This window comes from Pogona vitticeps, chromosome 2, assembly GCF_051106095.1.
Source record: "Pogona vitticeps strain Pit_001003342236 chromosome 2, PviZW2.1, whole genome shotgun sequence".
Classification (NCBI taxonomy): Eukaryota; Metazoa; Chordata; class Lepidosauria; order Squamata; family Agamidae; genus Pogona; species Pogona vitticeps.
In genome coordinates this window covers 77,758,251-77,783,211 of record NC_135784.1, presented here as the reverse complement: position 1 = coordinate 77,783,211, position 24,961 = coordinate 77,758,251, and the positions used below count along the sequence as shown (strand labels likewise).

Here is a 24,961-nt window from a genome sequence, read left to right as displayed (position 1 = left end):
CGTGAATGTTTCAATTCTCATTTTAATCTTCAGTCATGCTTGTTGCATTGAGGAATTAATCAAGTGGTCTGTCTTCTGCTGCTGTTTGTTCCTGTTGCTTTTATTTTAAGGAGAAAAGTGAAATAAAATATTTTAATTAAATTGTATTTTATCACACGTTTGTAGTAATTGAGAATACAGTATAAGATATTTGTAATACATTAACATAAGTTGTATATGCACCAACACTGTCATCCACTCCAGAAGTGAAAGACAAATTCTATGACGATCTGGCAGCTACTATCCAAAAAGTCCCTGAAAGAGAGGCACTGTTCATTCTTGGAGACTTTAACGCTAGAGTTGGTGCTGATCATAATTCTTGGCTCACTTGTCTAGGCCGTTTTGGCATTGAAAAAATGAGAGAAAATGGCCAACGCTTGCTGGAGTTTTGCTGCTATCATGGTCTTTGTGTCAGCAACACATTCTTTAACACGAAGCTGCAACACAGAGTTTCCTGGAGGCATCCAAGATCCAAGCATTGGCATCAGCTCAATCTAATCGTCACTAGACGCTCCAGCCTTCCTAGTATTACGATCACACGCAGTTACCAGAGTGCTGATTGTGATACTGATCACTCCCTGGTGTGTAGTAGAGTAAAACTACGAACAAAGAGAGTATATCACACGAAAAAGGAAGGAAGACCACGTATTGACATCAGCAAGACGTGCGATCAAAGAAAAGTGAAGGAATTTGCCCAAGCACTTGAGGAAGTCCTTCCAGGTCCGGCTAATGCAAATGCACCTGAACGATGGGAACACTTCAAGAACACTGTCTATAACACCGCCTTGTCCACCTTTGGCAAGAAGACCAAAAAGATGGCTGACTGGTTCGAAGCCCATTCAGAGGAGTTAATGCCAGCCATCGAGGATAAGAGAAGAGCTCTAGCAGCATACAAAGCCTGTCCTAGCGAGTACAACTTGCAAGCTCTTCGAGCTGCTCGCAGTCAAGTCCAACAGGCTGCCAGGAGATGCTCCAACGATTATTGGCTCCAGCTCTGCTCTCAGATACAGTTAGCAGCGGACACAGGTAACATCAAAGGAATGTATGACGGTATCAAGCAGGCCTTAGGTCCAATGCAGAAGAAATCTGCTCCCCTGAAGTCTGCTACAGGTGTGCTCATCCAGGACCGAGCACAGCAGATGGAACGCTGGGTACAGCACTACTCTGAGCTATATTCCAGAGAGAATGTAGTGTTACATACAGCACTGATGTTACCTGTCTGTCATGGGTTTGGAGGGAAAGTTCCATCCTATGGGGAGTGGAAGGCGGGACATCAGGAGGAGGGGCTGTACTGTATAAATATGTGATGCCTGTGTGGTGAGAAGACTCACACGATGAGACACTGAGAGACACTGGGTTGTGACGAAGCAGCAGCTGGGAAGAAGGAGCTGTTGTGGGAGTCTGTGTGTCAGACAGGGTACTACTGTGTGTCAGAGTACCAACCTGATAGGTTCAGGTGTCTGTGGGTTAGCCAGAACTGATAGGTTCAGGGTCTGTGCTTCAAGTTAAGGGTTCTGTGTGAACCAAACTGTATGCTTGTATGAGTGAGGATAAGCCACGTTACTTTATCCTATTCACCTGATTGTTTATTTTTCCCTGTGTGTATTTTAAATAAACCTTATTCCTTTTATTGTTTAAAAATCCATCCCTGGTCTGTGTGACTTCTTACAGGGAATGGTTGGTGGCAGCTTAGTGTAACTGTGTGACATATCCCAGTAGGTCTGGGTTTGTCACATTGATTGGTGTCCAGCGTGTGGGATACGACTGGTCCAGTTGTCCAGTGGTCCAGCAAAGCCTTGGCAAGTGTGCCCAGAGCAAGGGGGGTCTAGTCAGGGACAGTCTGAGGCGCGTAGGTAATCTTCTAGGTGTACCTCACGGGGAGGTGCACTAGTGGAAGAACGTGCCAACTGGGGAGACTTAGATTAAGGTGCTCTGAGGCAGCCTAGTTTTGGCGGGAAAAAGCTGAGGCAAAACTGCATAGTAACAGTGAGCTAGCTTGCCAGCTGAGAGGCCCAGCAGAGGGGGGTAGGCTCTGACTCGATACTGTTGCAAGTAGTGCTGAAGAACAGCAGCAATCTCTATAGGGAGAGCTGGTTCTGAGGCAAGAAGGAAAAAAGTGGTCGTTTTATTCTGAGGCTTGACTTTTAAAGCAGCCTGTTCTGAGGGGGGGTTATGCCCTTGACTCGAAGCCAAGTAGCAGACATGAGTGAAGTGAAAGACCCCCAGATTGACCAAGGTTCTGAGGATGAATTTGGCTCAGTGCAGGGTGACAGCACAGGAGAGCAGAACCCAGAACTCAGAAAAATACTCCTAGCCCAACAGCATGAACTGAGGATGAGGCAATTTGAAGTGGAGGAAAGGTTAGAGAGAGAAAAAATGGAGGAAAGGGAAAGAGAGAAACAGAGACAATTTGAATTGGCATTGGAGAGAGAGAAAATGGCGTTTGAATTAAGAAAACTGGAACTGATGAACCAGAACAATAATAACAATAGGGATTCTGAGGGAGGCCAACTGTCTAAAGCTGACCTGAAGAAATTCCCTGTGTACCACAAGGGAGATTGTCCTGAGGTGTTCTTTTCCTTAGTGGAAAGAGCGTTTGTGGACTTCTCAGTGAGGGAAACTGAGAAGATGACCATCATGCGATCTTTAATCAGTGGTAGCCTGGCTGAGGTCTATGCCGAGATGCCTGAGGAACTGATGAAAGATTTTGCAGAGTTTAAAAAACTGGTGTTTGCCAGACATGGGATAAATGCAGAGCAGCTGAGACAAAGATTCAGGTCCCTCACAAAAAAACCAGAACAGACTTTTACCCAAGTGGGGGCCCAATTGGTGAGGCTGCTTGAGAAATGGCTATCGCAGGAGGGGACAGAGAACTTTCAACAGCTTAAAGATTTGATAGCGCTGGAACAGTTCTATTCAGTCCTGCATGGGGAATTGAACTTCCAGGTGAGGGAAAGGAAACCGAAATCTGTGGCAGCAGCCGCAGAGATCGCAGATTTTATCTCCCAAATAAGAAAGCCCTTGGGTGAGGGGAAATCTGTAGGTAAACCCAAAGAAACCTACAGCAAGTACTCTCAGGGACCAGGGAAAAACCAGCAAGGGGGAGGGGCCCATGGTGAAGGGAAGCCCTCAGACATGAAACTAAGACCTCAGATTTTGGAGGGAAAACCAAAACAAGATGAGAGAGAATCAAAATACACCAGAAAATGCTATTTCTGTCAGGGAAAGGGTCATCTAATCTCAGAGTGTGAGAAATTAAAGCAGCTAAAAGGAATGGTGCCTCAGAATTCTAGTGGGACCAAGCCAAAAGCTGTGTTCTGTGTCCAGAAAGAGCAAGGCTCAGTGTCACAGAGGGAGCCGGTTGCCATGACTACTCAGTCTGGAACAGCTACCTCTGCTGATCAGGCTGAGGAAAATGGTCCCCTTGTGGAGGTAAAACGCTGCTTGCTGATAAAAACAGATTCTCAGTTGTTTGAGACAGCCGGGGTGGACGTAGGAATACTTGACCGTCAGTATAGGGGGCTGCGGGACACGTGTTCCCAGGTAACCCTGTGCCATCCAGATATTATTCCTAGGGAGTTTATAATCCCAAATGAGAGCATGAAGGTGGCAGGGATTGAGGGGCAGGTAATCTCTCTGCCAGTAGCAGAGGTACCTGTCAACTTTCAAGGCTGGAGGGGAGATTGGCGGATAGCGATTTCATCGACTCTGCCAGCAGCCGTGCTCGTGGGAAATGACCTGGCTGAACATGTGAAACGGGTGCTAGTGATTACACGCTCACAAGCCACCACAGGGACAGTTCAGGGGGGTAATGATGAGCCAGAGACGGAAGCAGAGGGGAGTTCAGAAGCTGTGGTGGAAACCTTAACCACAGACAGCAGATTTGGACAGGAGCAAAAGGCAGACGCCACTCTCCAAAAGTGTTTTGAACAGGTGACTGACGCCCAGCTAACACCTGAAACCCCAGTGAGATTTCTGGAGAAAAAGGGGATTTTATATAGAGAGACCCTGAGGAATATCTCAAAAGGGGGAGATGGGATCAGAAGTCAGCTGGTGGTACCTGAAAAGTATCGCCCCATGATCTTACAAAGGGGTCACTCTGACATGTTTGCTGCACACGTAGGGGTGAAAGGGCCCCTTGATTTGATCAAACAAAATTGGGAGCAGATCACCCAGGATGACCCACAAGACGTTGTGACTTACATAGACACCTTGATGAATGACCTAAGGAGAAATCTAGAGCTGGCAGCAGAAAACCTGCAAGCTCAGAAGGTCAGACAGAAAACATGGTATGACCACAAAGCTAGAGAGAGACACTTTGACCCAGGGGAGGAAGTGCTTTGGCTTAGGCCCTGCAGAGAGAATAAACTGCAGCTCAAATGGGCAGGACCATATAGGGTCATTTCCAAGATGTCAGACCTGAACTACCTAATAGAGCAGGAGGAGAACCAAGCAAGGAGGGTGGTTCATGTGAATGCCCTAAAACCCTACTACAGAGGGGAACAGAGGGTTTTATTCGCGATAAAAGCAGCTGAGAGTGAGGAAGCTGAATTACCCTTCTGGGAGGGTAGAGGGGAAGTAAAATACAACCCAGAGGAGGTAAAGATCAGTCCTGCACTCACCCAAGACCAGCAGCAAGAACTAAAAATGCTGCTTAGTAAATATCAACAGGTGTTTTCCAACAAGCCGGGGATAGTGAAGGGAGTGATGCATCGGATCCACACAGGGGATGCACCCCCGCAGGCAGTATCCCCATACCGAGTAACGGGACCCTATAGGGACAAGGTGCGGAAGGAGCTGGACGAGATGCTGAGGGAGAACATAATCGTCCCCTCTTCGAGTCCTTGGTCCTCTCCGATAGTCCTTGTGGACAAGCCTGATGGGAGCATTAGGTTTTGTGTTGATTACAGGAAGTTAAACCGTGTAACCACTCCTGATGCCTACCCAATGCCCAGGCTAGACAACCTGATTGAAACCATAGGGGGTTGTCGGTTCATCTCATCATTGGACCTGGTAAAGGGATATTGGCAATTAAGAATTGATCCCAGGGATCAAGAAAAGACTGCCTTTTGCAGCCCTTTTGGTCTCTATGAGTTTCGAGTCCTGAGCTTTGGTCTCAGAAATGCACCAGCCACATTCCAAAGGCTGATGGACCAGACCTTGGCAGGGCTCAGTGACTTTACAGTGGCCTACATTGACGACATAGGGATCTTCAGTAATACCTGGAAAGATCACCTGATACACCTGGAGTTAGTGCTGCAGAGGTTAAGTGCAGCAGGGCTAACAGTAAAGGCCAGCAAGTGTCAGCTGGGTAGCCCAGAAATAAAATATTTGGGTCATATGGTAGGGGGAGGAATGATAAAACCCCTGGAGGCCAAAATAGAAGCTGTTCGTGATTGGCCTAGACCCAACACCAAGAAAAAAGTCAAATCATTTCTTGGGTTGGTGGGCTACTACAGAAAGTTCATCCCGAGGTTTAGCGAGATTGCGGCTCCGCTGACCGATCTGACGAGGAAGAAGGCTGATGACCGCATCCTGTGGACCAGCGACTGTGAGGCGGCGTTCCAGAGGTTGAAGGAGGCGTTAATCAACTATCCTGTCCTGCGTGCTCCAGACTTCGACCGGGAGTTCATCATCTACACCGATGCGTCTAACAGCGGGGTAGGAGCAGTTCTGTGCCAGGAGGATGAGAATGGTGACCAGCATCCAGTGTCCTACCTGAGTAGGAAACTTCAAAAAGGTGAGAGACATTTGGCAACCGTGGAGAAGGAGTGTTTGGCCATAGTCTACGCGATCCAGAAGGCCAAGCCTTACATCTGGGGAAGACATTTTATTCTGTGTACTGACCATTCACCATTGCAATGGTTAAAGACAATGAAAACCCACAATAGCAAACTTATGAGGTGGGCTTTAAACCTACAGGACTATGACTTTGAAGTGAAGGTGGTCAGAGGGTCAGTGAACTGTGTTGCTGACGCCTTATCAAGAAGACCCGAAGAATGAAGACGGCGAAAGAACATGGACTATGTGTATATAATGATGACAAAAAGTAAAATGTACCTGGTTTTGAATTTGGTTTGTATGAATAAAGGTAAATTAATGTAATGTATATGGTAAATGTCTAAATGCATAATTGCTATGGTTAACTTAGAGTGTAAGGATAAGTGAGTATAATATGGTATGTATAACTGTTGTTGTGTATTTTATACAGGTTGTTTTTTGGTGAAAAGCACGTTAGCTTTCCCCCTACAAAACAACTTATAAAGAGGGGAGGTGTTACATACAGCACTGATGTTACCTGTCTGTCATGGGTTTGGAGGGAAAGTTCCATCCTATGGGGAGTGGAAGGCGGGACATCAGGAGGAGGGGCTGTACTGTATAAATATGTGATGCCTGTGTGGTGAGAAGACTCACACGATGAGACACTGAGAGACACTGGGTTGTGACGAAGCAGCAGCTGGGAAGAAGGAGCTGTTGTGGGAGTCTGTGTGTCAGACAGGGTACTACTGTGTGTCAGAGTACCAACCTGATAGGTTCAGGTGTCTGTGGGTTAGCCAGAACTGATAGGTTCAGGGTCTGTGCTTCAAGTTAAGGGTTCTGTGTGAACCAAACTGTATGCTTGTATGAGTGAGGATAAGCCACGTTACTTTATCCTATTCACCTGATTGTTTATTTTTCCCTGTGTGTATTTTAAATAAACCTTATTCCTTTTATTGTTTAAAAATCCATCCCTGGTCTGTGTGACTTCTTACAGGGAATGGTTGGTGGCAGCTTAGTGTAACTGTGTGACATATCCCAGTAGGTCTGGGTTTGTCACATGTAGTAACCGAAGAAGCATTAAATAATATTGAGTGCCTGCCTGTCTTGGAAGAGCTGGACAGCGAACCAACCCTAGCAGAAATAAAAGCGGCCTTGGACTCCCTCGCCTCCGGCAAGGCACCTGGAAAGGATAACATCCCCGCTGAAGTGCTGAAATGCTGTAGGGAGATCATCACCACCGAACTGCACAAAGTCTTTTGTCTCTGCTGGAGGGAAGGTGGGGTACCACAGGACATGAAGGATGCAAACATTGTCACATTGTACAAGAACAAAGGAGACAGGGGTGACTGCAATAACTACCGTGGCATCTCTCTTCTTAGTGTGGTAGGGAAGCTGCTTGCCCGTGTTGTGCTGAAGAGGCTCCAGGTGCTTGCAGATAGAGTCTATCCAGAATCACAGTGTGGATTTCGAGCTAATAGATCCACCACTGACATGGTATTCTCCCTCCGACAGCTGCAGGAGAAATGTAGGGAACAACAACAGCCACCCTTAGTGGCCTTCATAGACCTTACAAAAGCATTTGATCTGGTTAGCAGGGATGGCCTTTTTAAAATACTTCCCAAGATTGGATGTCCGCCTCGTCTCCTTAACATCATCAGATCTTTCCATGAGGGAATGAAAGGCACTGTAGTTTTTGACGGCTCAACATCAGACCCCTTTGACATCCAAAGTGGAGTGAAACAGGGCTGTGTCCTCGCACCAACACTTTTTGGAATCTTTTTTGCTGTCATGCTGAAGCATGCCTTTGGAGCTGCAACCGAGGGCGTCTATCTCCGGACTAGATCAGACGGAAAGCTCTTTAATCTCTCTAGATTGAGAGCGAAGACCAAAGTCCAACTGAAATGCATGCGGGACTTCCTCTTCGCAGATGATGCAGCCATTGTTGCCCACTCTGCTGAAGACCTCCAACAACTCATGAATCATTTCAGCAAGGCCTGCCAAGACTTTGGACTAACAATCAGCCTGAAGAAAACACAAGTCATGGGCCAGGGCGTGGACTCACCTCCCTCTATTACCATCTCCACACAAGAATTGGAGGTTGTTCATGACTTTGTGTACCTCGGCTCAACCATCTCTGACACCCTCTCTCTAGATGTCGAGCTGGATAAACGCATTGGCAAAGCAGCCACCATGTTCTCTAGACTCACAAAGAGAGTATGGCTCAATAAGAAGCTGACGACACATACGAAGATCCAGGTTTATAGAGCCTGTGTTCTAAGCACACTCCTGTACTGCAGTGAGACCTGGACCCTTTGTGCACGGCAGGAGAGGAAGCTGAACACCTTCCATATGCGTTGCCTCCGACGGATTTTTGGCATCACCTGGCAGGACAAAGTTCCAAACAGAGCAGTCCTAGAACGAGCTGGAATTTTCAGCATGAATACATTACTGAAACAGCGACGTCTACGTTGGCTCGGGCACGTCGTGAGAATGGCTGATGGTCGGATTCCAAAGGATCTCCTGTATGGAGAATTAGTGCAGGGAAAGCGCCCCAGAGGGAGACCACAACTGTGATACAAGGACATCTGCAAGCGAGATCTGAAGGCCTTAGGAATAGACCTCAACAGATGGGAAACCCTGACATCTGAGCGTTCAGCCTGGAGGCAGGCGGTGCATCATGGCCTCTCCCAATTTGAAGAGACCCTTGCCCAGCAGGCCGAGGCAAAGAGGAAGTCACAAAAGCAGCAAAACCAGGGAGCCGGACAGGGGACAGACTGGATTTGTCTTCAGTGTGGAAGGGACTGTCACTCTTGAATTGGCCTTCTCAGCCACACTAGGCGCTGTTCCAAGCCCTCCATACAGAGCACACTACCATAGTCTTTCGAGACTGAAGGATGCATAACCTAAATATAAATTGATAACACCTCAGAGCTCCTTTGAGGCAATCAAACTGATAATTTCCTGCAGTGAACACTTGTGAGATGACAAGCTTGTAGTGTCAACCAGTTAGAAGTGCTTGGTGGTCCTGAGTCAAAGCCAGGGAGTTCTGACCTCTTCTGACGTCCAGTTACATATCTATTGCACATCTTTAAACATTTGGAGGTGCCGTTCTCTCCATCCTACATCATTTCAGTTGCAACTACACATGCCAGCGTGTGCACAAAGGATATGTAACCTCTAAATTGATCTGTGTTGACATTTGTGGTCAGAGCCCAGGTCACAGTAGTAATCCAGCCAGCTTTCTACATTATTATTTCCAATAACTGGCTTGTAAATGGAAATGCAGTTCTTCATCCGAGGAGTATTTGAGGGGTGCGTCAGAGCAAAAGAAGGAATGCAATCACCCATAAAAAGGGGGGGGGAATTACGTAGGCAGCATAGTGTATGTAACATCAACCTAATTGCTCTGAACCTACCAGAAGTGAGTAATCATTAACTTTTGACAACTCTGTGGGAGGTCTAGAGCCAATGAAAGAGAATCACCCATGCAAGGGAACCGGCGAGTCCTGGCTTGCATTGCAGTCAAGCCAATGCAACAAACTGGCACTTCTGTGCTTGTTTTGTTGAAGCCTCTGGCTGCACTGAGGATTGCTAAACTTTCCATTCCAGGCAGGCCCATAACAGCTGTGTGACAGGTAGTTATTAAACAGGTGAGATTTTACCCCAGAATGCATGTGTCAGTGACAGAAGAATACTGCAGCTGCTAAATGTCTGCCTGTCAGTATAGCCAGTAACGTTCTTCTGTCAGGAAAACCATGGCAATCCTAGCTGGTTCTCTTGGCTTCTCGGTGGCCTTAGAGCATTTCTTCTAAGCCCAAGCTACAAGTGGAATGAACATAACAGGCAAGAACAAACTGCCTTCAGGGAGGACTTGAGTGTTGAGGATTGGGGTGATGTTAAACATTTGTAAGCAAAAATAGCAGACTCCCCCCCCTTTTTTTGTTTCTTTTTCTTTTTTTTCTCCTTTTTTTTAAATTTTATTTCAGCCTAGGCTTCAACAGCCTGATTCTCTACAAAGGAAGGGATCAGGAAGTTGAGATATTCATAGCCTGGTCTTTGGGCGGGTCTGTGTGTAACCAGTCATCTGACTGTTGGCTACCTGGGTCAGCTCTGCTTTTGACATAGCAAGGTAAGCACCCTGGGAGGCAGATGCTGAGGTGTGTGGAAGATTGGAGGCAGCAGCACTCCTTTCTATATCTCATTCCTCCTGACCACACATGCATATACCCAGTCATTTCCCTTCCAGGGCAATGCTGTCTAGGCCACACTGCCCGCTGCATGCTCCCATGCTACTCTCTGGACACCATGCCATCACTGATGTTCAAAGATAAACACTATTCTGTAGAATGGTCATGGGGCAAGGCCAGCTCTACCATTAGGCAGCCAGGCAACCTCTTTAAGCGAGAAATGCCAAGACAGGAAATGGATAGAATGTGTGTGTCACATGACCTGTTTTCTAACCCACCCACTCTGAGCTGCCATAGTCTCCTTTGGTATATTAGAGGAGACTGCCCAGTTGCCAGTTCTGAATTTAGATTCCTGAACTCCTAGTCTTACCAGTTTTGAACATGTAATTGGGTGCCTTCTTGTTCTTTGCATGCTAAAATGCTTTTGGGGCCTCAATAAGTCAAATATTTTGTCTATGAGAGAGCCTAGTTTCACACCAAAACATACAGTACATCTAGCAACTTAAGATTGGCTTCTTGGGATACACGGGCCGCTACCCTTGAACTCAGAAACCTTAGTATTGTCCTTCAGGAGAGGGGTGTACAAAACATTTGCCTGCTGATCTCTTGGATAACTCATCCCAGCACCCTCCCAATCAAGAGAACTCATTACTTCATTCTTCTAGGTAGGCTAATCACATCCCAGATCTTGCAAGAACAGCACCTAAGCTCCAGGTTTTATCTGTGTTGTCTTGAGTTTTCTCAAAACTGGAACCATCCTCCCACTGTATGATACAGATTCTACTTATTCCAGAAAAATGGAATAGTGATCAGAACTCCTGGAGGTGAAACGTTTATACATCAGTGATAATATGATCCTGCCTATGGCCTTTTGAAGAATAACTAACTGCTTGATCAAGAAATTAGATTGATAATTAGATTAATAAATTAGATTTTAAAAACTTAGATTAATAATTTTGTCCAGTGTAGGCAGCTCAAAGTCCCCCAGTGAAGCAGGAAATGGAGGAAGCTTACATCAATCCCTCCCCCTCTCATGCCATCCCGTCCTCTGCCTGTGTCAAGCATATCTCCTGGTGTGCTACACAGCAGGTTGGGGGGCAAGGGGAGGAACAACCAGCCTAGGGAAGAAGTATGGGCTTGGGGGTGGGGGAAGGAACAGGTCGTTTTACCTTGGAGAAGGGGAACTTACAGCTTGCAGCACACTTTCCAGGTGTTATCCATAGCTTGTATTCCTTTAAAGTCAGAACAAAGTGTTTACTGATGATGTCTCTTCGTGGTCCCAGGAAAATGGGACAGCAGGGAATGCAACCCTATGTATGGCTTAACTTCCTGCTGTAACTGGAGGCCAGTTTGGTGGAAGATGTAGGGACGAGGCCTCAGATTTGTTTTCAGCTATACATTGGGGGGGGGGAGCCAAGGACAGGAACTGATCTGTATTGCTCCTTGCCTTGGAACCTGAAAATCTTCTGCTTGTTTGAGAAGACATAGAGAGGGGCAGGGGATTACCCAGTGTGCTGTAGCAGACAGAGTGATGAGCTAGGACAGGAGATCTGGGTCTGAATTCCTGCTGAATCATGGAAACTCAATGGAGGGGACTTGTAAAAAACCCACTCCCTAAATGTTCCACTTTCCTTGAAAGCCCTATTACGTTCACTATAAGTTGGCCCCAACTTGATGGCCCATAACACAGGGAGAAGTTAATTGCAAGGTTGCTCTAGTATACTATTTGTTTTTGTTTTAGAGGAACAAAGCACTAGGTCAATGTGTATCACATGAAAAATATTTAATTAAAAATTTATATCTCCCCTCCTCTTGATAAAAGAGAGGTAGCTTGACGTGCATGTTTGCACGCACGCACGTGCATGCACACATACGTACACACACATACTACAACCATACAGCACCAGTCACATTCAGAGGACATACAACTGGTTCAAGTAGGGAATGTTTGCTTTGCATATAAATAATCTGTTTAAATAGTTACAGTGATGTAAAAGCTGATTGCATTGTTATTCAACTGTCATAAATACCAGGTCCTGGCTGAATAAATGTTGCTTTTTAAAAAATTAGAAAATTGTTCTTGTCACATCTTAGGAAAATGTGCACCACTGAATATTAAAGCTGCCTCTGTGCTGGTGAAGAGAGAGTAACAAAACTCAAAAGGAAATCCTTTGTGTATTGGAAGAATAGAGTCCTGCATAGGTTAGGAGTGCTGCTGGGGAAAATCCACGTGTGCTAACTTTTCCAGTGAAACACGACAAGAGGATAACATCCCATAAAGCCTGTGGGACTCACAGGACATTGAACAATACGTCTTGTCACCAAACACCACACTTGTATTGATTTTTCCCTTCTCTCCACCACGTAGAGGGATGTGGGATTCACTTCACACCACTGGCTTCACAAAAATTCAAATGTACCCTAACTGCTCCCAAATGGCTCATAAATACCCTGCCCACAGCACAGGAAGAATGATCCCAGGCATGAACCAGCCCTGAGTCTCCAGCTTCAAGGCCTGACCCCACAAATGGCAGCGTTCTCCATTCCACCCCTGATAGCAGTGACACGCGAACTCCTTTCTCATCTTCTCCTTCTGCCGAGGGCTCAAGGCCCCTCTTACTGAAACTTGGGTTTGGTTGCCGTAGGTGTTGGTTTGGATCTGGAAAGAGTCAGTGCTCAGGTGTAAATAGGTGTCGGAGTCCATCCTTCGGCGGATGCAGCGGCCATGGTTATTGCAGATTGTTTGGCTGCACAGTTTGGTTGCCGTGGTCACATTGACAATGTAAGGGCCTAAGGTGTTCATCAAGTAATTCTGAACCTTTAAGCAGTTAGTCTGTGAGGGAGGAAAACACATAAATTAAAAGAGTTAATGGAAAGTTGTATTTCAATGAAAAATGTTGTCCACTCTGTGTGAGATTAGATTAGGCATCCGTCAGTCTCAAGAGACTATGGTAATGTGCTCTTTATGGAGGACTTGGAACAGCATCTATTGTGGCTGAGAAGGCCAATTAGAGAGTGACAATCCCTTCCACACTGAAGACAAATACAATCTGCCCCCTGTCCAGCTCCCTGGTTTGTCTGGTTTGGGGACTGCCTCTTTGCCTCAGTCTGGTGTACAAGAGTCTCTTCAAATTGGGAGAGGCCATGATACCCGCCTGCCTCCAGGCTGAACACTCAGATGTCATGGTTTCCCATCTGTTGAGGTCCATTCCTAAGGCCTTCAGATCCCGCTTGCAGATATCCTTGTATTGCAGCTGTGGTCTCCCTCTGGGGCAATTTCCCTGCACTAATTCTCCATACAGGAGATCCTTTGGAATCCGACCATCAGCCATTCTCACGACGTGCCCAAGCCAACATAGACGTTGCTGTTTCAGTAATGTATTCATGCTGAAAATTCCAGCTCGTTCTAGGACTACTCTATTTGGAACTTTGTCCTGCCAGGTGATGCCAGGTGTGTATGTGTGTGTATATTTAATAATGTAAATAACAGGATGTTAAAAGATTTTAAAACAAAGACTGTTACTGCATAGAGAGCAAGAACTGCTAGATGCTCAAGTAGGATTCAGAACAGGACACTACAGATCATACTGCAAATATTTGTTGGCTAAAGAGCCTCGTGGCGCAGTGGTTAAAACGCTGTACTGCAGCTAAAACTGTGCTCACGACCTGGGGTTCAAATCCCAGGTAGCCGGCTCAAGGTTGACTCAGCCTTCCATCCTTCCAAGGTCGGTAAAATGAGTACCCAGCTTGCTGGGGGGGCAATGTGTAGCCTGTATAATTAAAATTGTAAACCGCCCGGAGAGTGCTTGTAGCGGTATATAAGTCCAATAAATAAATAAATAAATAAATTACTGGAATATATGGTGTACTCAGTATGATGTAGTAGACAGAGTGACAGACTAGGACTCAAGAGACCTGGGCATGAATTCTCACTCAGCCATGGAAGCTCATTGAAGATCTGGAACTGGTGAAACCACTCTTTAAATAACTCACTTACCTATTAGGGTCAGTGTAAGTCAGTTCTGACATGAGAGCACATCACCATAAACTAGACTGTACCAAAAATTTCAAAAGAGAACCTGTGCTTTATAGCTTGGAGTAAAGACTTTGGCAGTGTGGGTCATGAAAAACCATAGCTCATTCTATAGGAAATGAATCTATCCAAAGGAGAGACATAATATTTGATTGCCTTGATGCACAACCTATCATCTGAAAAATGAGGGTACTGTTAGGTTGGAATATGGTGAAACAATGGTTTCTCATTAGCAGAGGTGTTAGCCAAGAATGCATGGTTTCCTCCCTGTGTGTGCTCACTTCCTATGCAGAATGTATAAAATAGAAAATTCAGTGAGGTTAAGATGGAGGAATGAAAACTGGTGGAAAAAGTAATAATACAAAAATATGCGGATAACACCGTACTACTAGAAGAAAAAAACCGTAGCGTGAAAACAACTAGTGAGGAAGGTGAAAGATGAAAGTGATTATAGCTGAATATTAAGAAGACAAAAACTTTAATATTGGCAATGAAGAATAAAATTAATAGTTCTATACTTTTGTTCAGTCATCAATCCAAATGAAGACTGCAGCAAAGAAATCAGAAGGAAACTGAGATTTAGATGGAATGCCATGAAGGAACAAGAAAAGATCTTCAAGTGTAAGGACATGTCACTGTAGATCAGGGTTAAGATCTCCATTGCTGCTTTATTCCCAAATGTGAAACATGGATAACATGAACAAAGCTGGCAGGTAAAAAAAAATGCATTAATTTAAAATGTGTTGTTGGAGAAGAGATTTACAGATACCATGGGCCCCAGAAAGACAAATAATGGATGCTAGATCAAATCAAGACTGAATTCTCACTGGAAGCTAAAACAACTAAACTGAGGCTATTGTACTTTGGATTCCTCATGAGAAAACAAGACTTGCTGGATGAAACAGTGACACTGGTAAAAGCTGCAGGAAGCAGCAGGAAAAGAGGAAGACCAAAATGAGGTGGATTGACTCCATAAAGGAAGCCACAGCCTTGAGTATACAAGTCCTGAATAAAACTGTTGATGACAGGATCTTTTGGAGGTCGCTATTTAATAGGGCTGCCATAATTCAGAAGAGACTTCAGAGCACGTAAAAAATGATCACTTGAAATTTTGCAAAGGTTCTCTGGTGTCCCATGATTCTTATTCTTCCTACTGATTTCCACAACAAAATCACTTTAAAGCAATGTATTTTTAATTGCTTCTGAAGGCATGACACCTAGTGATCAAATTTAGTGTGGCCTGCTACATCCTTTCCTTTCACTTTCCTTCCTTCCTTCCTTCCTTCCTTCCTTCCTTCCTTCCTTCCTTCCTTCCTTCCTTCCTTCCTTCCTTCCTTCCTATCAGAATATTGTACAGTTTAAAATTATGGGCATATATGAAATACAAGTAAAATTAAAAATAACTTAAGCTGTTAAGATAATTAAACTATTTATGATGAGAAACGAGCTACTTCAATAGCATTATCTTGACCATTTGCTAGATCTTCTTTTGTACATGACTCTGCTGTGATGGGAGTGGAATGCTAACTTGGTGTGGGTGTGCACATGTATGCTGAGAATCACACTTTTTCTATCAGAGAAAAAGGGACTGGAAGTTGCGATTTGGCTTACGCTTAGCAACAGGATCTCAACCAACTGTGTTCACTTGCTTTAAACATGCTGTAATTCTTTTCCTTTGAGATCTCTGACATCATCCCAGACATTATATGTCTTTATTTACTTTATTTATATCCTGCCTTTCTCTTAGGGAATTGTACTCAAGGCAGTGCACAACAGCTAAAAATACATGTTTAAAAGGGTAATAAATGAAGATACTAATATTAAAATATGATTAAACCTAAATAATGTTAAAAACATTATTAGTTAAAAACCAGCAAAACAAATTTCAAACACCTCATTTAAAAAACCTGGTGCATCCCCTAAATACTACAATCCCACACGTGTGTTTAGAAGTCAAAGGCCAGCTTCAAAAGGGAAGGTGTTCACCGGCTGGCAAAACATCTGGAAGGAGGGAAACAACACAGACTGATGGAAATGGAGTGTTCCATAGGCTGGGAGCACCCACCAAACATGCCCCGGGGATGCCTACTTAGCTCGTACTCATCTTTAGCATCCCTTCCTTGCCTATTTCTGAACAGGGACAACAGCCGCTGATCACCATGTATGGGTGTGAAAGCTGGACAGTGAAAAAAGCTGACGGGGGAAAAAATGATTTGTTTGAAACGTGGTGCTGGAGGACAGCTTTCCAGATTCCCTGGTCTGCCAGAAAAATGAACAAGTGGGTCCTAGATCAAATCAAGCCTGAACTATCTCAGGAGGTAAAACATGCTGAAACAGAGGCTGTCCTACTTCGGGCACATCGTGAGAAGGCAAGATTCTCCGGGAAAAGCCTTCATGCTAGGAAGTTTGAAGTTGGAATGAAAAGAGGAAGGGGCGGACTCCCTAAAGGAACCGCCACCTTGTGTCAGCCAGACCCAAGCAAGGCAGCGAATGCCAGGTGACTTGTTCCCAGGATCACCCAAAGTCTGAGGCAACTTGAATGCAGATTGCCATCCCTGGCACCTCTCTGCCCTTGTCTTTTGGCAACTTGGAGCCAAGAAGCTGGGAGGGAGCGTGGCACGCAGGCCCACAGCTGAGCGAATGAGTGTGTGTGTGTGTTTGAGGCTCAAACGGCAAGTGTTCGGCTTGGGGACTTTCCACTAGGACAGGCTGTGCAGGCCATCTTAAGTAACATCCCTCCATTTCCTACTGTGTGGTACTTCGAAGTGTTCTTTGGTTATTATTATTTTCCAGTCTTCTCTCTTTGCTAGTCAGATTTACACTGGATGGTGAGAGGGAATACAAAAAGCAGCTTCAAGGGCTACAGTTTAGTTACCTGGTTGCGAGAATAATCTGCATCTCCCCAAAGGACAATGCCATGAGCGCCCATGGCTGCCGCCTGCCCGATGGTGTACACCAGATCTGTCTAGAAGAGGAACAGAGGCCGGCGTGAATTTGCAGTAACATCATAGATGCTGAGCCATTTCTCATGGGACATCTTGAAAATGCATGCATAGACCACAGGCACCGGGTTTATTTTGCAGCTTTCTCCCAAAACTGGCTCATAATGAGAATTTTTTAAAGGTATAAGTAGACTTTATTCTAGAATCTTGAGTCAGCCAGATCAAATATAGTACACACACACATGCTCTCTCATACAAGGGGTATACATTCATGATATTCAACAGATCATTTTTTTAAAAACCCCAATACATCCAAGTTTCTTCTTTTTTGTTTCTGAACCTGCAGGTAAGTCATTTTGACCTTCTTTCCACCAATGAACTCTTATGTGGTACATGTGAGTCAGCTATAACTGCATAACGTTGAGTAGCGATGCTTAAAGCTGGTAGAAGAAAGGGTGTTTTAAAAGGAATGCTAGAAGCAATACAGCACATTGCATTCAATTTCAGACGGACATATATTAAGCAGTTCTGAAAAATCTATTTGTATATCAATATTGGCCAACAATCCTTTTTGAGTAGTTATGCCGACAAAAGGGAAGTGACATAAATTGCAGTGGCAAATTTCCAGTAATGAACAAGTCCCTGCTTGGATCTCTGGACATGGGCCGCTGGTGCACTATGAGGAGTCTTAACAGAGACTTGTTAATCAACGGCAACTTTCTGCTGCCCATGACACCAGCCCAACAAGTCAAGAGCATTTTGGCCAGCTGGTCTTAATCCAAACAAAACAGAATACTTCTTTTACCACTTGGAGATCTTTATTCATTAGCAGTGCACTACTGGCATTGCCAGGCGTACCCATGGTGGCAGCGCACCCACTTACTGAATAAAGTCTGAGACTCAGAAATTAAATGATATCTCATTCCTTTTGCACCTCTGCTTCTATAGCCAATTTTAATTAACCATGTTCATCAAGAGTCAAGTCATGGATTTTTTTGTGAGGTCACCAGCAAGTCCACTGAAAACATGGGCTATAGTGGATATGGGGCACCCCTCCTCTGAGGAGGATATTGGACTCCCAACTCAAATCAGCTTCAGCCAGCATGGCCAAGTTATAGGGGGATAATGGAAATACTGGCTGAAATCCTGTTGCTTAGTCATTCTCATACCGATTGAATCTGGGGATTTGATAAGTCAACCCATTTGAATAAATGGAACTTATGGAGGAGGCGATTCACCAAATCCCCACTGATTCAATGGGTCTACTCTAGTGTGAATTAGCATGCTAAGGATTTCAGTCACTGTGCAACAACATATTGAAGGCAATGGGTTTCCTATCAAACTACATCAGGCATATTTTAGATATGAGGTGGAAGAAGGCAGATACCTCACCTGGCTCAGCTCTTTAAGTGTGTAGGTGTAGAAGGGCCTGGCATACACAAAGACAGGTAAGGAATGCTGGAAAGATGGCAGTTCTGCCACTCTCAGGGCTTCACCCACTTTGGCCCACACAAACTTCTTCCCTTGGGGGGAAGTCCTCAGCACCTCCTCCAGGTAGATGGAAGGGTAGAGGGCCTGGCTCTTCTCCCACAGCCAGATCAGTTCATCATTGCGCTGCACCTCCAGTGGGGGGCAGTGCCCCGTGAAATTCTCGAAGTCATCCAAGTAGTGGTAGTTATAGCATTCTGGGAAGAGGTAGTAGCCCCACCAGCCCTTGGGGCGGAGCGACTGGGCCACTCGGAGAGTGTCAGACATGAATTTCTCTGCAGCTGTCTCAAATTCCCATTTGGCCTGCATTTCTGCCTGGTAATCGGATAAATGGGGATTCCTTTGTCTTACAAGGTGGAGGGACATGTTCCTATAGACATTTTTCTTGTCCCAGTTCCGTATCCACTGAGGCCTCCAGTTCTCCCAGTCAATCACAGAAAGGCCTGAAAAGGAATCTGAGGGCATGGCCGCACCGATGTCGGTTTTCATTTTCTCCAAGTGTTCAGTCAGAGTGGCATTCTGAGGGCAGCCACCAAAGACAGCAGTGGGTGGCACCGTCGTGTTCAAGTAATATGGATACAAGCCCAGCTGGTCATAGTAGAAGATGGTGATATTCCCGCCTACAAAGGCCTCCTGGGAGTTCACTAGGATGCCATAGGCGTCCAAGTTGAGTGGGACCTCATAGGCTGAGGAGCATCGAGCAGTTGGCGCATTCCAAGCCACTAGGAAAGGGCTGCCTTTTACAATTGGGGGCAGGGATGGTTTCAGATTGTGGGTGGCCGCCTGTAGGTCTGGGAACAAGAGCAGCAGCAGCAGCAGCAGGAAGATCTGGTGCATGAAGGTCTTGTCTGGCATCAAGTGTGGTAAAGCCTGCTCAGGTGGCCCCGTTAAGCACAAGTTTTGTGCATTGTGTGAAAGACTGCAGGAGGACAGGAGAGACAATCCGTTGAATGAGACGTTCCCACATTACCATTCATTCTAGATTAATATCCCCTTATCCCAGTCTTGAGATTCGGTGATTGATTTATTGCCTATTATGTTTTTATATATCCTCCTTTTGTGCCCATGTGGCTTCTCTCCTATTCTCTGCTTCAACCTTACAACAAGCCTGTGAGGTAGGTCACAGGCTGTGAGGAAAAAGCCTGGCCCAAGGTCACCCAGTCCATTTCCTGGCTCAACAAGGACCAGCATTTGGATCAACCAAGTCTCGGGCGGCCAGCGCTCTCCTCCAGCACCACACGCTGGGTCACAGACATTTTCATCTAACAGAAGTTTGGCTTGTCTTCAGGATGTCCCTGAAATCTCTAGTTTGTTTCAGGGATACTGCGGCAAGCACTGTAAATCCCCTGCACTTTCCCTTAAATCAGTGGTTTCCAAACTTTTTCCACTCACAAGTCCTTGACTTACTGGCCACTGGCTGCGTCTCCCCAATACAATGCTTTGGGAGAGGGAGAAGGGAGCCTTTCTCCAATGGGCTTCTTCTCCCACATACATTCCTCCCCTACCCTGCTCTCAGGGAGTTAGTACTCTCTTTCACACATACACACTGTTTCTTACTCCCCACTCTTCCTGCAGCAGCCATTTCATGCCCCATGCCCACCCTTTCCATGCGCTATTTGCCACCCTTTGAAAACCTGTCATTCCCAGCCCCATTCCTGCAACATGCCACTAGGCAGGCAGGCTATCAATCAAAATTAGCCCCGCCTTCCTCTCATGGTGCCTCTGCCTACAAAGGATGAGAGGATTTCCCCAGAGCCCCATGGCTGGGTTTGGTGGTGCCGCGGCACACAGTTTGGGAACCTTTGCTTTAAATTTTACTCTCCATGTTCCAGAGTTCTAGGTCAGGGATAGCAAAGGGGTACAGATAACGCTCACAGATTGCTCTCCAAAGGGCTTCCTTCTTTCTTTTCAAGTCAATTTCAGCGGCCCTGATTGCTAATTGCGGTTGCTACTGGAGGTTCCTCCTTAAGGCCCAAGCAAATGTCCTGAGTAATTCAAACTGCAGTATACATGAATGCAGTGGTGCTGGGGGACAATTTGCTCACTCTTGCACTTCAGAGGTTTTTAGGTTCTGGGGTCATGACTCTGCCTGTCAGGCTATTGACTAAGGGGAGACTAGTAGCCCAACTTCACTATGTCCGGCTTGCTACTGGCCTTTCTGTTTACAGTTTAATCCCTTATATAATCTAATTCCTTTTAAAAAGAAAAAAAAAAGGCATCATTAGCATTCAAGATTCATAGGACATTTTGGATGCAAGCTCTGAATTAATAGCCCCAGAGACTGCACTTGTCATAAATACAGAGAAAAATAGCATGTAGAATTTCAGGATGTTCCCTCTTGCCCCCCCCCTACTCCTAGCATTGCAAGCATCTTTTTCTCCTCTTCTAATGCTCTCCAGTTTAGCCAGGTCAATTCCACTGGGAGCTGAACAGTCACATTAACCTCATTCTGCATAGGCCACAGAGCAGACATCTGATGATTACAGCCTTCAATCATTGCTGACCTGTATTAAACTTACTATTCCCCTAAAGGCAGAACACTTCTTAGTCAAATGGATTATCCACTCATGTCTGGAGCTCTCAGAAAACCTTGAATAACACGATGCAGCGTAAGTAACCTCAAAGCCAGAAAGATCTTATCATTTGGTTTCTGTGAACCTTGATGCAAGGTGATACATCCTGCTCCCTGATAAAAGAGGCAGAAACCCCCTTCCTCTCTTGTTAGCGTATATACACTCCCACACCCAATGGCTCTGTTAAGCAAAGGGCCTACCTATAACCAGCATTGCATAGATGGCAAGCAAGGATTCAAGGGGGCACCCAAGACCCGCAACTCCTTATGTAGGGCAACGCAGTTCTCCTATAATCAGCAGTCCATCCGCAGCCCCACCCATCCAACCACCCCAAGCCTGTGGCCACCATATGCATAAAGTGTTGATCAAGCCAACTTACAAAAGCAATCAAGCGATGTGCCTCTAAGCAAGGAAAGGGACAACTGAGAATCGTTTGCTAACCAAACAACCCATTCGTTCTCTGCCATGGCAATCCTGATGACCCAGAGATGAGTGAGAGTATGTGATGGGAGTGAAGATCAGAGATAATATTAATGGTCTCCCCTTGTTCTCCCCATACTATCTGGCAGGTCTTGGTAATTCAAGCAGAGAAATATCAGTAACCTCACAATGTGTTCAGAGACCACGCCTCCCGTGCATTAATTCTCATATTTGAGAACACTTCCCGATAGAGTAGCCACGTTTGTCTATTACAACAAAACCAGGAAAGAATCAACTTCAATGTTTTATTTGGCCTTTTAAATTTATTTGGTACCTTTGTAAGCCCCCCTTTCTTCCAAGGAGCTGACAATGCCATAGCTAGCTTTCCTCCTCCACACACTATCCTCACAACAAGGTCGTGAGGTAGGCCAGGCTAAGAAGATGTAGGACTGATTCAAAGTCACCCAGTGACCTTCATGGGTCGCTAGGGATTTAAACTGAGGCCCTTGGAGTCCTAGTCCAACACACTAATCACTACACCCCAGGGCCTTTAGGGAGCCACTTTCTATCTGAAGGCCAGATTCAATTACAGAGATGTCCTTGGGTGTGGACAGAGGGGGAGGGGGGGACACTGTCCAGAAGGAACAAAAACAAAAGGATGGAAATAGAAACACAAACATGGCTTCTATCATTCTGAGAGTTACCATAAGTCTCAGATGATGATGCAGAAGAATTAGAAAGCTAGGTGCCTTGAAGACATATATGTTTTATTCATCGTAAGCTTTGATGAGCTGCAGTCCACTTCTTCAGATGCATTCGGATGTGGTATGGAAGTTACAAATGTTGCCACTGTCAAAGCATAGTTTTAACCAGCCCACCGAGGAGTAGATTACGCTCTCCCCCCCCCCCCCCCGATACCACTTAAGCTGTAAAGCAGAAATTGCTTTATCTGGACCTAAGCTTCAGAAGCACTAACTATACCTCCAGGGAAGATTAAAGGGCAACACGGCTACTGAGCTAATATTTCCTCTATCAGTATCCTAGCTGTCAATAGAGGAAATTGTGTGGAAGAAAACAACTCCCCAAAGAAACATGTTCTCTTTTCCTTCACTTGAAGCCTTTAAGAAAAGCCTAACAATTCCCTACGATCTTGCATTCAGCCGTTTCATACCGTCAGGCCTGAACCAATGAACACAAATCACAAAAAAGGAAATTCCTACTAAATATTAGGATGAATTTCCTTGATTGTAAGAGTTACTTGACAGTGAGATGGATGGTCTCAGAAGGTGGTGGACTAGCCTTCATTAGAAGTTTGAAACTGAGGTAGTTCAGCCTTTGCATTGGCAGGACTCTATTATCCTTGGGATTTTCTGTCCCACTGCACAGGAGACTGGCTCCATATGTGTGGGGATGGGCAGGACTACAGCCTACATGGGTATAGTGTATAGAGTGACTGACTAGGACTCAGGAGATCTGAGTTCAGATTCTCGCTTAGTCATGGAATCTTGGGTGTTTGTATTTATTTTTATTTATTTATTTTATTTTATTTATATCCCGCCTATCTAGTCGCGGTGGACTACTCTAGGCGGCTTATGGAACCACTTCTTAAATATCTCCCTTTTCTAGAAAGCCCTGTTAGAAAAATTTGTTCCGATTTGATGGCACATAACACATACACATACAACCTGTTCTTCAGCCTCAGAGATTCATTTGTCTCCTGAGTCTCAGTCCGAATTGTGGCGACCCTTTCAAACAGTAAATGTGAGTAAATATGTAGCAAATTTTACTCTAAGGGTACTGTGAAAACAACTCTTGAGATTTGCCAGCTGGTTTCCTGTGCTCATAATTTTATTGTGTGTGGTTCATATCCGATGCATTACTTTTCATAATAATAGCAGTTAAGCACATTTAATTACAGTGCTTTCTACTTTTAGAAAGGGAAGAGCTCTCCTGCCAGATTCATGCTCTTAAGACCGCACACACCAGACCGGTTAAATTCTAGCAGCTTACTGGAAGGACAGCTGGCGGCTCTGTGGCAGAGCGATGGCACAGGCCAAAATGAGATGCCAGCCAGAGGGGCAGTAGGCATGGATGCATGTCCTGAATGAGATAGATGCTGAGCTGTGAAAAGTTACTTTTTGGACAGCAATTCCAAGAATTCCCCAGATAACATGGTTGGTTAACAGAGACAGTTTTAACCATTCACTTGAATCTCTTTGGTTTTTACTACCAGTGTCAGGCTCTAGAGGCTCTGTGAATTAAATCAAATTTTAAATAAACACAGTCCAAGAAAATATTTTGAAAACAATGTTAGGATGCCAGTCCTACAAACAAGATCCATTTCAGAGTATTTTTCCCCCATAAATAAAAGGAAAGAAAGAAGAAAGGAAAGAATTTAGCTTCTCACTCTTATGTAGTCCTCCCACTTCATTTCTCTCTCTCTCTCTCTCACACACACACACACACACACACACACGTACATGTGCGCGTGCACACGCACGCACGCACACACAAGCCCTCAGTTCACTCCAAGGTAAACATTATATTAAGAGTGGGGGGTGGTTATCTGTGAAGGAAATGTTTGTGTGGCATTACATGATTTTAAAAAGGACACACATGATTAATGAGCATATTACCAGCTTTTGGGGAACAGCATTTTTTCCATGTGTATTTCTGCTCTGAAGGAGAGCTTTTATAATCCTACTGCTACTCCTTCTTCTCTTTTTCTTTCTCCTTCTCCTCCTCCACAGGATATCATTGTGCCGGTACCCCTTTTGGCACAGCATCTCTAAATACTGACGCCAGGCTGCCTCCAAACTAGTTCATAGGATACTTCAGCCAATACATTCATTCTCCTCCTTTGCATGTCTTTTTTTATTTTACTTTAAATGATCGGCTGTAAAAATCTAGTTTTTGTTTTTCATTACAGGACCAAAGTACGCCAGCTTTCTGCATTTTATGAGTTTTATCACTAGATGTTTTTATTCATTTACAATGGTGCTTCTTCGTCAGGCACCCTCTCAATCCAGGAATTTTTTAGCATCCTCTGATCACTCCATACTTCAAATGCTTCTATCTTTTTAAATAGTTGCCTGTTTAAAGCTTGCAGTGCTGTGCCATACAGTAGAACTGAGAATATGTAGCATCATGTATCTTTGTTGCATGATGCATTCTTGTATCAAGGTGACTTGTATGTCAGCTGAGTTTGCTGTCCAGGTGCTGATTCTGGTTAGGTTCCTGGTTCTTCCACTGTCAGTCTTAAACTGGAGACCCCTTTTCAAATGGAGGATACCTTCAAAAAAACAATGGTTGCTTGGCAGCCTTTCCAGTGGAAGACTGTTCCCCCGACCCCACCCCCCAAAAAGATGTGTGGCCACCCTAGCTATTCCTGGTGGATTTCTGATGTAGAGGAGAGTAATTGGGTTCCATTTCTTTTCAGGAAAATAGCTGCATTAATGCTCTGGGTCACTATTGATTTTGAGGGGCGGCTTCTGGTGTAACATTTATAGATATGGAAAA

General features: G+C 45.0%; 1 protein-coding gene across 2 annotated transcripts in view; it reads right to left on the bottom strand.

Moving 5' to 3' along the window:
* Positions 1 to 9,108: 9,108 nt before the first annotated feature.
* The window catches only part of LOC110080634 (hyaluronidase-4), a 57,928-nt gene continuing 42,075 nt past the window's right edge, over positions 9,109 to 24,961 (bottom strand). For both annotated transcript variants that reach the window (XM_020796691.3, XM_078385460.1), the window contains exons 2-4: positions 18,354 to 19,368; positions 16,895 to 16,984; positions 9,109 to 12,819 (exon numbers count right to left, since the gene is read on the bottom strand). In XM_020796691.3, the coding sequence (XP_020652350.3) occupies positions 12,427 to 12,819; positions 16,895 to 16,984; positions 18,354 to 19,368 (1,498 nt within the window). In that variant the 3' untranslated portion in view covers positions 9,109 to 12,426. The remainder of the gene's footprint in view (positions 12,820 to 16,894; positions 16,985 to 18,353; positions 19,369 to 24,961) is intronic.